The 16,357-nt window shown below is 31.4% G+C and overlaps 1 protein-coding gene across 1 annotated transcript in view; it reads left to right on the plus strand.

The window, feature by feature from the left end:
* LOC123665717 (RNA-binding protein fusilli) overlaps positions 1-16,357 on the plus strand; it is a 126,730-nt gene that overhangs the window by 40,514 nt on the left and 69,859 nt on the right. Inside the window, exon 2 of the mRNA XM_045599978.1 lies at positions 8,255-8,347. Coding sequence (XP_045455934.1) covers positions 8,255-8,347 — 93 coding nt within the window. The remainder of the gene's footprint in view (positions 1-8,254; positions 8,348-16,357) is intronic.

Raw genomic sequence — 16,357 nt, forward strand, 5'->3', positions numbered from 1 at the left:
TTTCCTTATGTAAATAGAATATTTTTGCCACTGTAACTTACGCGGTCTTAATTTTACTATTATTAATTTGCTTGTTATCGTCACCTGTAATTGTGCTGGCACTTAGTTATATCTTTGTTGATTATAATATTTTATGTAGCAACAGTGTACAGTATGTTTGTGATCTTATAAATAAATAAATAAATACCGATTCCATCTAAGCGCGAAATCTTTTTTTTTTTACATAATGGCTTGACGGAGGCCCGGTTCCACAGTAGAGGAGACGAGAGATGTGCCTTGAATAACTTATTAGATTTCGTTATGTCCACATCTCTTCGCTTAGCTTCGGTGGAAATGGATTAGCCGAGAGGAGAGATGTCTCATTTTTCTATAGAATTATGTTTCGCGAGTCAGCAAGCGGCGCGGCTGAGCGGAGATGTGTGTCTGTTCTGATGGCTCTTCTGTAATTAGTGTTTTGCTTTTGTATGAAACCGTATATCCATGCGCTTTTATAACATCATGTGACTCGTAGAAATTGTTCTTTGGTACCCTGTAAGATATTTCAAAACTTTCATCGTTATTCGCCCTAACTGGCATTTTATATGGTTTTTTATCTGGGATTTGTCTTCGGCGATGGTTTATATATTGAAAAATTGATTATGTTTCTTCAACCTCTGATTCTTCTCCCTCAAATAAATTAAGACATTGCTTTTATAACGACATGACCTCTTCCTGTCGTATACAGATTTTTCCGCTACGCATATATATAGCTTCGCAGCACGTCTTCTCTCATCTCCTATATATATAACTAAACAAGTAAATGATGGACGCTAATGGCGCGAAAACGACTTGTTAATTGTCACAGATAATGTTATTTTTTGCTTCACATTTTCCTCCTAAAGGGGATTTTTGTTTGTATTATACATATACCTAATATAATCTAACTTCTAGCTGCGGTTTCAGTAGCTCACAGCTAAATAATACTGCTTTCAAGAAGTGTCGTGTTCCTATTGGTGAGTATGGTGACTAGAGCTTTTGGGGGGAATTGGGGATAGGTTCGGCAACGGGCTAGCGAGGCTGCTGGTGTTGCATGTGTCTATAGGCTACGGTAATCGCTTACCATCAGGTAAGTCGTACGCCTGCTTGCCGACCTAGTCATATATTTAAAAAAAAAGCTATATCATATGAATACTTTTTGGCAACTATATTTATATAGTATGGTTAAAAGGGGGAATAACATAAAACCAAATACCAAATCTATCAGTCAAATAGAAGCATTAGTTTTAGTTTCAAAACGATTTTTTACATCGACAAGTCGTTGTATTGCTTTATTCAATGCAACGTAATGGAAAAAATCATAAATATTACATTAAGGTTAAGATGTTTGCCTCCCTTTTTAGAAAAAAACCTCACAATAACTCCACATAAATTATATACCTATGTCATTTTATAGATAATTGCTTGCTCTACCGGCATCTTACAAAATTAAAAATTTGCTTTTGATTTTGTGAATTAATTAATTATTAAAATTATATATATGACGGCTTTAATTTTGAAACAATGTCAACATGATTGACGTTCGGTAAATTTTTTGTTCAATTTCATACTTTTTAATAATTAATAGCTAGTAATCAATATTATAAAAGCGCTCGTCAGATCTTAATCTTTTAATGGGTTTTCAAAATTCGAAAAAAAAAACAATAAAAAAAAAATTAGAAAACTTTACGCGTTTGATAAATCCCAAAACACGACAATGTCTGTCGGGTCAGCTGGTAATAAAAATAAATATTAGAGAGTTACAAACACACGTTGTTATAAAAAATCGTGAAAATGTAATGTCTGTGCTTTAGTATGATTGTAAACGCTAAGCATATATAATGTAATCATTGATCTACTCGTAAATAATAAATTGATACAGTAGTGGAATTCAACTAATTATTTTCTAAGAATTCGATGAAAAACCTCTAAAGATTAATCATTTATTTTTTAAATTACGTATCTAAACTGTTACTAGGTATGTAAATGTCTAAACATGTCTTTATGCTATAATAACTGACACTCAATATGAGGGTAGTGTGAAAACATAGCTGGGCGGTACCGCATCGCGTGCGCGTGCGGCCATTTCCTGCGATACACTGATATTACATGAAATTTGCGAAACAACGAAGTCAGTTTATAAATACACCAAACATCTCGCTCGATTATACGTATTTCTATTTTGTTGAATGCACCATTAAATATAGAATTTTTATTTTTCTATCATCGTATCGCAAATGATGTTAAATGGAGAGGAATTTTAAAATTAGAAAATGATTTTTTCGTCGGGTACCAATATTATAATCAAGGGCACGGATATTGAGCGCTCGGCGTCAGTAGTCATCGCTTTGCTCACCGTGAAGGGATCGCAAAACAGGGAATAGCTAACATAAAAAATAGAAAAATACAAAATGTAAAAGTATGTATTCATTAAATATCTATTATAAGGTTGAATGAAAGTTGAAGGAAGGGCACAATATCCGTGTCGATAACTTCATATTTAAATTCTAAATGTACCAGGGAATGATGAACAATGAAGAGGTAACAAGCTAATGGAGCACTAGACCGTAACAGGTGACGCTAACAACTTAAAGGATACTTAGTTAAACATCAATTACACTTAATTTACATGGCATTCTTTGCATATTTCTCGGATATACTTATTATACCATGTTCAAGATCCGGTTATAATTTCGAAGAAACAATATGGATTATGGACCCTCCGTCATTACTAGATCTCATAAACACATCACCAATTATTTATAATTGTAATTGGTTTTTTTAAAATAATTAATACTTATTTCAAAGGAACTAATAATATGGCACACCTACCTATCTATACATATTTTTAATCGACTTCAAAAAAGGAGGGGGTTCACAATTAGACTAATTTTTGTGTCCTCAACTTTTTAAAAAACCTTGTGCTTATAATGAGGTCCTATTTAAGTTTGAGCAATCTGACAAGTATTTTTTGAGCTGTCACTAATAATGCGTATTTAGTTGTCTACGACTCGATGATGTTATCAATTATTACTTGTCGATGTAAATTGAAGTCGGTTTTATTCGTTAAATAACAAATACAATTAATGAGATTTAGCATCGAACAATTTTTAAGACGATCTGACAAGATTTTACATTAGGCACTAATGACGTGTCTTAATAGGACTAGTTTTTACAAAAAAAAAAATTGATCCAGGAAGCAGATTCAATAAAAAATGGGGAATATTTTGATTAAAAAATGTTTAGGTAATAAATTGACTCCAAATGAAAAAAAAAAAATTAAAGTACGTATAGCTAACCTATACATACTATTTTGAAGTATAATATCTCTACTGTAATAAAAACATATAATTTAGTTTCATCGACAAGTAATACAACGTAAGTAGACGAACAAAATTAACAAACACACTAGTCGTCCCTACGATTTTCGAGGGTTTCCCTCGATTTCTCTGGGATTCCATCATCAGAGTCTGGTTTCCTTATCATGGTGCCACACTTAGAATATCTCCTTTCCAACAAAAAAAAAAAAAAGAATTATCAAAATCTTTTCAAAAATGACGAAGTTATCCCCGAACATACGAGTACATTAAAATATATGTATTTACGGTCGAATTGAGTAACCTCCTCCTTTTTTGAAGTCGGTTAAAAATAACTATTACATTGTATTTATTGTCTGTCAATTGTCCTTCAAAATTATTGTTAATTAAAAAAAAATAAAAATAAACAAAAAACAGTCGACTAAAAATAGATTTATTTATTAAAAAAACACGTTTTTATAAATATTTTACATAATTTTATAAAATAGCAACTTAGGTCTATTCGTCTTAGATTCTGCGATTAAGCTTACAGGTACAAAATGCAAGGTAACGTAAAAGGTGTGTTGTAATAAAAAATACGATTTGCATAATAAGTTACTTATATTTTTTTAAAACACTACGAGTCAAAAAAGTGTGTAATACATTTTTTTCTCGTTGTGACGTAAGTAGGTGCTAATAACGGATACACAAAATTATAATAATTTAGAAGGTTGATTATAAAAACTTTAACTTAAATTTATTGTTAAAAGTCATGTTTTTGGTGATGCCCATAACGAAACAATCCGCAAAGTTCCAAAGAAATGAATTTAATATGTTTTTTCATTTAATAATGTCGTAGGATGTTGGGATAAATAATAAAGCAATTAGATTTCTATAAAGATGTTTTATGTTTTGAAATTTAAACCAAAGGAAATGAGAGAAAGATAGAGAGAGACCACCAAAAGAATAATCCAAATGTAACAACAAGCTATATCCATAGCTAGAAAGCGAATCCTTGCCATATTTAGGGTATTTCATTTTCAAATGATATTCAAGCATGTAATTGACCATTTATATAATTGTGTTCGCAAACGTTAGTGGAACTAAACAAGCATCAGTTTTCGATTAAAACAATAATTATCAAAATCGGTACACCCAGTGCGAAGTTATGCGATTATAATGCAACGTAGGTCGACGAAAAAATAATTAAGTATTATGGATTACTAGATATAACTCGAAAAGTACATCCTCAAATTAATTTAAAATTAACCACATGACACGCACCACCATTCGATTTAAAAAAAAATCATCGAAATCGGTCCACCCAGTCAAAAGTTCTGAGGTACATAATAAAAAAATACAATGTAATTAAGAACTTTTTTTTTTTCGAAGTCGGTCAAAAAGCATCAAATAATCCCACAGATATAGCTAATATTTTGAAGAGCGTTGAAGTCATAATTTTAAGTTAAGAAACCTCTTGTCACAGACTACAGTTATTAATGTGAGCTATACTTCATTTCGTTTGAAAATTATAATATATGAAAACCATTTATAATTAACACGTTTCGATATAATTGACCTCGAATCCTAATGTTAATAATAATTTCGAAAAAAATTAGTATTCAATAATTTATAATTTATTTAAAGTGACTTTTACTTTCGCTTTTTTTTACTAACTTTAGTTCATTAATGGCAAATCCACGGAAAAACGATAATAACTTTTAATATATTTACTAAGTGTTGTTTTTAAACTAATTCTAATCATTGTATTATTATTGCTGTGTGGTTACGGCAGTAAAGAATATAGTCACGAACTTGTGGAGGCCTATGTCCAGCAGTGGACTGCGATAGGCTGAAGCCTGTAATCATTGTATTGGCTCGCAAATGAAAAAAAACGGACTTCAATTACATCTACAAGTAATACAACGTATACAGGCGATAAAATAGTCTATTAAAGACGCATTTATATAAAATACTAGCTGTGCCCGCGGCTTCGCCCGCGTTGAAATCAGTTTGTCACAAAGTTTTCCCGGCAAACTTCCAGTGAAACTCTCATCAAAATCGGCTTTGCCGTTCCGTAAACCTTCCTCTTGAAGCCCTCTCTCCATTTGTGAAACCGCATGAAAATCCGTTAAGTAGATTTTAAGGGAATCGATCACATACGCTTTTAGGAACTTTGTTTTATAATAAACTAACTGTTGCCCGCGACTACGTCGGCGTGGTTATGAAGATATGCATTACTATTAAGATGCTTAACGCAAATCATTTTTTTATTTCAGTCACTTGAAATGCTTATCACTCTGAGTAACTTTTTCAAAGGCACAATTTAGTATAATTTAATAGTTATTTTTATAAAACCTCTCTATACACCACATTTTTAGTTTTATTTTCAGGCTGCAGTATGAATAACCTATCAGGCGAACTTATTGCTGCTGTATATGTTTCATAAAAACTATTAACCCCAATTAAACCCCCTTAGCGATGAAATATCGCAAAATCCGTTCTTAGCGGACGTCTACTAACTATAATCTACCTTCCTGCCAAATATCATCTTTGTCCATCTTGGATGGATGGAGACCATCCAGCGGTTTTTGAGTTCTCGTGATGTCAGTCAGTGACCTTTCTCTTTTATATATATAGATTACGATGTATTATTTGGACACTTCCTCGCCATCTATAGAGCATACATTTTAAATTTCAAGTCTCTTACTTCAAAAACATGGGACTTTCACACAAACTTCCAACCCCCGTTTTACCCCCTTAGGGGTCGAATTTCGTAAAATCCGTTCTTAGTGAATGTCAACGCCCTATAAGGAGCCTTCCTGCCAAATTTCAAGTTTGTAGGTGTTATAGTTTCGGAGATTTCGTGATGAGTAAGTCAACCTACCATCCCCCGTTTTAATCCCAAAAGGAAGTTGATTTCTAAAGATACATTATTTGGACACCTTCTCATCTTCTATAGAGCCATACATTTTAAATTTCAAGTCTCTTACTTCAAAAACATAGGACTTTCATACATACTGCAACCCCCGGTTTACCCCCTTAGGGGTCGAGTTTCGTAAAATCCGTTCTTAGCGGATGTCTACGTCCTATAAGGAGCCTACATGCCAAATTTCAAGTTTGTAGGTGTTATAGTTTCGGAGATTTCGTGATGAGTGAGTGACCTTTCGCTTTTATATATATTATATAGATTATAGATTATAGATAACTCAAGTAAGTACTTGTCAGATCACTGTAATCGACCACATGACTAACACCAGCTTTCGATTAAAAAAAGAATCATCAAATACAATCAGTAAAGTGATGACTTAACACAAATAAAAAAATATAATCGATTTGAAATATCCTCCTTTTTTAGTATAAAAATTTATTTTTAAAATCTTATTTAAGTCAAACATATAATTCATACCGTCATTAGCTCGACGACAACGTTATTATTATCGAAAACGAACGTAGATCATAAAAAGAAAATGGCGTCCTCAGCGTACGTTTTCCCGCCATTGTCACCACATGACATTTGACCGGCGCATGCGCAATGCGTGTCGCGACCTATTACGTAGGTCGCTTTACATACAATGGCTGAAGAAAAACGTTGTGAAGCAATATACAAAGGAAATCGCTTGAAATTTTATCGTTTCGTTTTTATTAACTTGATTTTAAGTTGTGGCGTCGTTAGATATTTTTGGTAAACTGTCTAACTATAGTTACAATAAAGACTTGAATTGTATATTAGCTTCTTTTCTTTTCTCCTCAATATCTGATTAAAAAAAAAATGATTATAAATATCCTTTCTCTTTATTATATTTTATTCTGCATTTATCTAACGATAAGTATAAACAAGAATAAACACAAAAATCGTATGTTATTATGTTGTCAATATGGTGAGTCACAAGTCCAAAACATCATGGCATCTTGTCATGTCGTGATGCTATATCTCATGGAATCAAAGCCACACAGTACAATATACTTATGTCAAATAAACAGATCAAAAGAAACTACATATTAAGACACGATAATTAATATTAATAGGTACCTAATACAAGTTATCGATGAAACGACAATATTTTAATTGACACATTAATTTTAAAGATTTTAATATAAAATATGTATATGTATCTAATTGGTTTGTTTTTAAAATATAATAGTTTTAAGTGTATCAATCAATAGATTAACATTTACTTTTATTCAGTTCTTTTGTAGCAGTTACCACACATTTAAAGCAGAACATCAATAATGAAGTCAACAATCCTCCATATTGTTTTCATATGACACCGTTAAGCGATTGGTCGGTCTCGCGCATGCGCACTGGGAGCGATCTGATTCGTCGGATTGTTCTGAAATTAGAAACGTAGGGACTTCCATTATGAACCATTTTGTTATAGGACGTGTTTTAACTGACTTAAAAAAGGAGGAGGTTCTCAATTCGACGGCATTTTTTTGTGTTTCAACTCATACCTTTTTACTGAATGTATATCCTTTTTTATTCGAGAGCTCCCATTTAAATTTGAGTGAGATCTAACTATTTTTTATTCATTCTTTTAATAATTGTAGGTAAATATACTCGTCGATGTAAATTAGTATGTTTTTTTTTCTGTTTAAGCGGCAACAAAATTGTTTAACTATGTGTGTTATTGTATTTATGTAATATTAAAGAGGTGTATGGTGTTTTGATTCTATAAATTGAATTCCCAACAAGAGAAAGTTCGCAATCGCTTTTATTTTCGGTTCGTATTTTTGTTACCTCAAATCTCTGTCATTGAAGTAATGTAGTCTATTTAATTTAAATTTTAATAATATAATCCGTGAATAAATTTTTTCGTGATACGCATCATGAAAAAAACTGCACAACGGCAAACCTCTAAATTTTTTTTCCCATTTATACGACAATACACAGTACTATGTAATGATATATTAAATAAATATAAAATTGTTTGTTGTTTCAGGTTATAGGAGAAAGGGAATACGCAGTGCGTCCTACGAGGCGACCCTCAGAAGAGTTACAGACTGGACAACCTCTAGACATAGTCATACAACAAGTGAGTTTCTTATATAAACCAATGTTTTATATTTTATATTCACAGCAGAAATATTGGCCCATAATCTAGAGTCAAAGAGTTGGCTGAGCAAGAGCATCAATACATTCTTACTATGAGTGCTTACTTTAATTGACTTGGGGACAACGGGAAAATTATGTATGGTTTAAAAGCGGAAGTTACGCCCCTGGGGAAGTACCTTTTTTTTTGCTATCGAGCGAACCCACCCACCCCGTCCTCCGCGCGGGGGAAAGTCCAGCAATTCCTTTCCTTGGGGCCTAAGCTCCTTGGGGGTCTGGGCGTGGGGAAGTACCTACCTCAAGCTTACAAAATATTACTACTAAATAATACTACCTATACTTAAATAGCATTAGGTGTCTGTGGTGAGTAGGTACAGAAGCCAGAACTCTTGTATGGGCGTGACAACGGCGATAGGGTCGGCAACGCGCTTGTATGCACTTTATGTTCCAGTCATCCCTAGGCTACGATAACTGTTCACTGCAAGGTGAAACTTACGCTTAATTGCCACTATATGGAACAAACTTGCGACTACCTTACATTTAGTCACTGTTGTGACTACCAATTTGTTTGTTTGTTGCTTGTCGTTGAGTGGCCCTGAAAGGCACATTTTCAATACAAACAAGGATGTAGTATAAATACTAATATTATGACGCGCCAACATTACTCCTAAGTAACACTCGATAAAGCAACAAAGTGGTGGTAATAAATATTAATTATAAATCAATTTAAAGGGAACTTTGACTCTTAACTCACATAAACACGACTTGAACTATAAAATTATTTTAGTGTCATTAAAAGACAATGTGTATTAAGTGTCACAATGTGGATAAGTGATTTAATTTCATACTAGTGGTTTACCCGTGGTTTCGCGCGCATATTTCTGATCTCGTGGGAGTGTCAAGATAAAATATAGGTGTGAAAAATATGTATGTGTGAAAATGTATGTGTGAAAGGCCACAGCAAAGTTGGAAGGTTTTGGACTCAACAAAAAACAAAAGTTTGACCTAAAGATATTTGTCTTGATGTTGTTTTATTTTCTCGTGTGTGTTAGGATGACTACTGGGAATCGTTGAGTGAGAAGATTTTTTTTTTCATTATTATTTTAACTAACCTTATTTTAAAATTCATAATTGCAACATAATGTAACAATACAGCTACTATATAATTACATAATCACTATCCCATACAGTCAATTGTGCTCTCGGTTCATGATGAACTACTTTTCTTCTTTATTGATACTTTAGCCTGTATGATAAATTAAAACTGTACATTGTTTCCGCCATGATGCCAAAGAAGCGTACGAAATAATAAAGAACTTATACCGAATTATGTACCCAACTAAATGCTTCAATAAACTTTTATATAAATAAATATAAATATCATATAACATACACACACGGTCGTCTGTTCCTACGGTAAGCAACTTAATGCTTGTGTTACAGGTAACAGCCGACTGTTATAACTATTTTTTTGATAAACACACAGAAATAGTACATATATAAATATATAAATACAAATATTATATTACACCCAGACTCAGGCGGGAATCGAACCCGCAATCCGCAGAACAGAAAGCAGGGCCACTACAAACTACGCCAACGGGCTAGTCAAATATTTAATTATATTACATGATTTGTAATTAATAATCACTTTAAACAAGTCTCTTGGCCTAAATAGACTAAGATCCGAACTAAATACGACACACACATCTCCTAGTTGTTATTAAAGTATTGTCTGCTAAAAATCTGGTTTGAGTGGCGGTTAATAATTATAATACAGGCTGGCCAGGATTTGATTTGGCTTACTCGTTCGTAATTTATATTTTTAATCTACTAAATTAAAAATAAAATATTTCTATCCGTTAAACAGATGAACGAAGGTCATTTCTACTTCGGATCTCAGACTCAGAGCGACAATAGGATATACCTATCAGCTCTGAGGATGAGTGTTTTTTTTTTATTTACACGTAATATCCTTTATTAAACTGACATCCCATTAAGATATGGTGAATTAGGTGTATTGAATATTCTATGAGCAGATACATTTTAAACGGAATTAGAATAAGTAGCAATCTTCAATGTAAAAAAATAAAACAATGCTTAAAGATATAAAGATGTGGAAAAGTTTAAATTCATTACAAAAAGTAACAAAATCGCGTCGAGGTTTAAAGAGCCTTGAATCTGTTTCCGTATCACTGGGTCATTTTAATAAATACACGTGCATTTTTATTAACATTTTATTTGTTTAAATAATTTAATATGCATCTCAATATAATATTTATCTAGTTATTTTTAAAGTTAGCCAACAGTTGTTTATACTGATTTATAAATATTTAACATAGAGAAATAATACATTATATACTTACAAATGCAACAAACACTTAATAAATAACAATAAAGTAAATTATTCTGTGTGGCTACGGCATTAAAGAATAAAGCCACCCCCTCTCTTCCCGTGGGTGTCGTAAGAGGCGACTAAGGGATAGCACAGTTCCACTACCACCTTGGAACTTATGAAGCCGATCGATGGCGGGATAGCCATGCTAGCTTTGAAATACACAGGCCCAAGATGTCCATCTTGGGCCTGTGTATGTGTGTGTAGCAGCGTCTTCGGTGCGACAACCAGCCCTGCGGTCACCAACCTGTCTGCCCAGCGTGGTTACTATGGGCAACACACATGAGTTCATGCCATTTTTGGCGCGAACTTGTGGAGGCCTATGTCCAGCAGTGGACTGCAATAGGCTGAAATGATGACGATAATGAAAGTAAATTAAAACTTTATCAAAATGGACATAAATCAAATAAAATAATGCATATAAATGTTTTACATCAAAAAATCTGGTTGTAAGCTTGAATACTTACACAAATTATGTAACTAATTAATAATCAATTAATATCAAATAAAATTTTAGAATTTCATCAAATTACATTATAATGTCATCATTACAATATAATAGTTTCAAATTTGGTAGAAATGGATGTGCATAAAAATTGATTCATCAATATAATTTAAAAAAAAAACAGCAACACACAACAAGACACAAATATGTTCACATTTCACAATTTACAGAAACATAATAAATAATTTTAAAAACTTAATTACATCAAATTTAACAAGATCAACAAATCGTATTCCATTAACAAAGCAACTACTGCCATTACATAATGGAATTAAAAATATATATAAAAACAGTACAAACTACATTCCCTTATAATACCTACTATATTTATATACTGGGAGTAGTTGCGGAAGAAGTTGAAACGACTAAACGACACAAATATTCGTCACTAATTACAAATTACATCTTTGTGCCAATTGCAGTCGAAACACTTGGTTGGCCCTTGGAGTAGCTGTGCAATTTTTTTTTTAAAAGAGTACCTAACTCCTCGCCTTATTGCCTCCACTGGTGACAAGAGGGCTGGTTCATTTTGTGCCCGGAGAATAGCCATAGCGATTCAACGGGGAAATGCTTCCAACATTCTTGGCACCATTCCACTCGGACATAATTTGTACTATAAGTGTTCCGTCATCGTACATTTTTCGTAATTTTACCGTTGTAATCGATGTTCTGCGTAAGTAGATTTATGCAGCAACAAAACGCAGCCTTGAAAAGCTGTTATGCGCTCACTGCCCGCGAGTTGAGATTTTTGACAAAACTTGGGGGTATAGTAGCAACTAGGTGTGGCACACATGATCGCGCCGCGAACGCACGTCGTCAATTCGGAACTCGACCGCCACGCGAGCTTCTATGCGCATGTGTTATCGTGAAACTCTAATCGTAATACAATAAACTCGTAGCAATAAGTATCGGTAAATATTTAGTTTTCAAGTTGTGAATTGTAAATATGCATAATATTTTTAATACATAAATTTGTATATTCCCTTAGATATGAGTTTTGTTTTAAAAGAGTATTTATTTACTTAGTTTTTTGTCAATATCCTCTGTGCTTCAAATAATACCCGACTAATATACATTTTTTGTAATAAACGTACACGTAAACAATACGACACGTGGAGCCAACTGCACCACCGCGCCACTGGCCAAAAACATCATTAAATAACATTATGCAAAAAACTATAAATATACAATAACAAAATTTATTATTAAATAGAGCATTGCCTGTAGTAAAACAACGTTAAATTACGTAATGTAAAATAATAACAATTTTATTGTACCTATAATGTACCTATATTTTAGTTTTTCACGTTATTAGTTAGTTTTTTAGAACATTACGTTATTTAACGTTATACTATATATTATAATTATCTATTGTCAGCAATTTAATTAATATTGTCTTCATTTATTTATTTAACTAAAAGCTTATTAGTCTGTAATACACATACTTTATAAATACACATTATAGCCTAAAACGTGTTTACTTTGTCTGTTTGCAAGTGATTGCACATTGATACAAGCAACAACTACGTCAAAGTCTTCATCAAAATATAATTTAAATAAACATCAACAATATTTCTAGACTAATATATGTAAATGATACAAAACAATTTTTGCTAACTTTCAATAAGTTTTTCATTAATTCTTGACGTCAAAACACTATTTTTTTTTTCTAAAGTTTTAAATAATTCCGAGTTAACCTGAATAGTTATTATGTAAATTATTCCCCAAATTCTAACTAACACGCTGACAAGCAATTGTGATTATAAATATTTATAATCTGGAATACAACAAATAATATATAATAATAACGTTATCTGTCAAATAGCATTATCCACGATGGGTGATATAGGCCCAAAATTGTGTTCGAAATTCGGCCATTGTGTATTTTGAATTGTGTTGCCATGAACAAATACGTTAAGTAATGGGAGTCTAAAATCTTTTAAAGTCTAAGACTTTATAAACCCTAAAAGCTTTTCATTTAAATAATATTGGATAAAATATATATATATATATATATATATATGTATTGTGATATATATATATAAATCACAATACATAATAATGACAAAGACGCGTCCATATAAAATCTATTCAATCACTGAGTATAGTTAAATTTGATTATAGTCGTTAAGCAAATAATTTTAAGGCCCGGAGCCATATTTTATTTTGAAGCACTTGACAGCTTCAAACAAATAATGTTAACTTTGAAAAAAGTATTAATTGACTTATTATAGATTTTAACAGTTTTAAAATAGATATGTATTAAATTTTTTGTGGAAGTTGTATGGTTCTGTTAAACCTTTATATACGAGTAGGTCGGAAGACGATTTCATGTAAGTATTTTTAAATAATATAAGCGCACTCATCACCATGGGACATTACAACAGTGCTGGAATACCGATAATTCAGAATATTTATGACAATAAATATGGCATGGCATATGGCAAATATAATAATATTATTATAGTATCTAATAAAATGTAAAATATTTATATATATTTTTTAAATTAAAGCAGACCGTAGAATAAAAAAGTTCAAGTAAAAATTTAAAAACAATTTTCATAATTTTGTGTGGTCAAAAAACGTCAAATCGTATAAATTCTCATAATTTCGATCGAGATGAATTAGTATTTTGTCCCACATGTGTACGAAAAAAAAACATAAGTACAAACTTTCGCAATAATTATCTGCCTAAAATCAAAATTCGAGTGCATTGGTCTCATTATATAAAAAAGTGCTCCACTTTTTTCTCGAACCTTCATTATATTGAAACAGGACAAGCAGGTTCCTAACTGTTCATGAAAAAAAAAACCTGTAAGGAAATCGGCCGTTGCTTCCATTTTGGATTCGTTTCACCTTTTTTATATGTCAGTGTTTTTTTTTTGATTCGCCGACAGATTTCGGCGAGTAATGCAACAGAATAAAAATTGGACGAAATTTGTTGTTTCAAATGATTACATTACAAAATTTAATTTTATGTTAAAAAGAAAATGTTTTTGTAAAAATAAATATGTATCAATAAAAAGAAGTACAAAGTATTTTTAATTTATTTATTTCCATTATCTGAATAGTTAACGTGCATATTTAAGTATATATTATACATAAACTTAAATATTAAAAAAAAAGAATAAGAAAAAAATAAAAGAGTTCAAAGATAATCTAATTTTTTTAAACGTACATTAATTAGCGTCACCTGTTTGATTTATTAACTAAATTTTGACAGAGACTGTTCGCCTAGAATTTGTTATATTATGTTAAGCCATCAAATGAAGTAAAATTAACCGTCTTTGAAACATTTTACTTCGCTCGTATTGGTGATTTTACCGCCTTATTGCCTTTCTCGATGAATCTTTTTTAACACTAGAATTTGTTTTTAATTCGTATGAGTAGTTCCCGAGACGATCGCTTACTCTTCAGCTTTATAATATTAGTACAGATAGCTGGCTGGTTTTTTTTGCAACAAATATTAATATCCTATTTAAATGTTATTGCTTTATTTCTTACTAGCTGCGTGTCGCGGTTACAATCGCAGTAATTTAAAAAATATAACAATAATAAACCATTAATGATATGTGATTAAGCTTTATTTTATGAATTTTATGCCTTCCGAAATCGTCTTCAAACTATAGTTAATTAATTGTCAATTGTCAAAGCGTTCCGTTCCCAGCGTATTATGCAAAATTGAAGGGACTCGAATGAGACAATCGCCTCCATGTTTAAACAAGTTTTTGAATCTTACGTATACCTAAATAAATTTGAGTAAAACAAATATATTATTATAGGTTATGTGTTTTTATAGTAAAGAAAATTGGAAGTAATGTAATGTATATAAATCCGAATAAAATAAGTACGTAAAAGTAAAAGTTGTGACGGTGGACTGTGGGATGTTTTGTTTGTCATATTAAAAGTAATAAAAAAAAAGTCAATGTGAGATTTGGTACTTAAATATTTAAAATTATTTAAAATCTAGCATTAACGAATAAATACCGTTTCAATCTCAAAATTTAAATCCCGGATTTAGCGAACAGAACCGTGAGTGTCAGCCAGTCTTTGGAGTGCTGACAAAGAGACAGAATTAATAATCATCTGACTGTTAAAAAATGTATATATTTATATATATAAGTACTATAACATACTTCATTGTCTTTGTACATCTTTCATACATCTTTCATTTTATGTTTTCTTTTTGTTTCTTTTAATGGTGTACAATAAAGAGTTTACTCTTACTTATTATTATTATACTTCAATTGACATCGACAAGTTGAAAATCGAAATAATAATTAATTAAAAAGTATTATTAAAGAAAACTCAAAAAGTACTACTCAGATCTAGATCAAACTTAAAGAAGGGATATATGACAAGCACCACTTTTAGATTAAAAAAGAATCTGACAGCTGACAAAGACACAGAAGTCTTCTGACTGTTGACAGAAAAAAAAAACAAATAAATAAAAACAAAAAAAAAAACAATTCAGGAATAAATTTTGTTTTAGATGATCACCTGAATTTCCAGGCGAAAACAGTGGCTTACATAGTCTCCTGTTTAAATATACTACTAACATGTCACGTTGCCTGATCTCGAAGTAATCTTAAATTGCATAAATTTTTATTGTAATTTATAAAGATAATTGTTAACTCAAGGTGACTTTCAACTTAATATTCCTCGTTTTTTTATATTCAAATTACGATCGTCGAAAATTGATAAAATTACGCTGATGTGAAAATATTAATTCAATTGTTCTTAAGTTTCTTGAAACTAACTCAAATTATTTTAAATAAGTGCCACGGATTCACTTGTCTCGTTTTTGTATACACGTTTTGTTAACAATAAAGAATACATCATCTACATCTTTGTATTTATGTGTTTGTGTGTATTTATTTAAGTTATTTATAGAACGATGCGTCTGTATGAGAATTTACAAAAGGCTGGCTTAATACTACTTCATTTTCTACTAGCCTAACTCGGTAGAGAAATGTAAAATGTAGTACAGTGTGAGTGTAAAACACCAATCATTTTATATCTTATAATAATATAATAAATCAGAGAAGTTTATTTGTTTAAACGCGCTAATCGCTCAGGTTCTAACTACATAC

Source organism: Melitaea cinxia, chromosome 24, assembly GCF_905220565.1.
Source record: "Melitaea cinxia chromosome 24, ilMelCinx1.1, whole genome shotgun sequence".
In the NCBI taxonomy this organism is placed as follows: Eukaryota; Metazoa; Arthropoda; class Insecta; order Lepidoptera; family Nymphalidae; genus Melitaea; species Melitaea cinxia.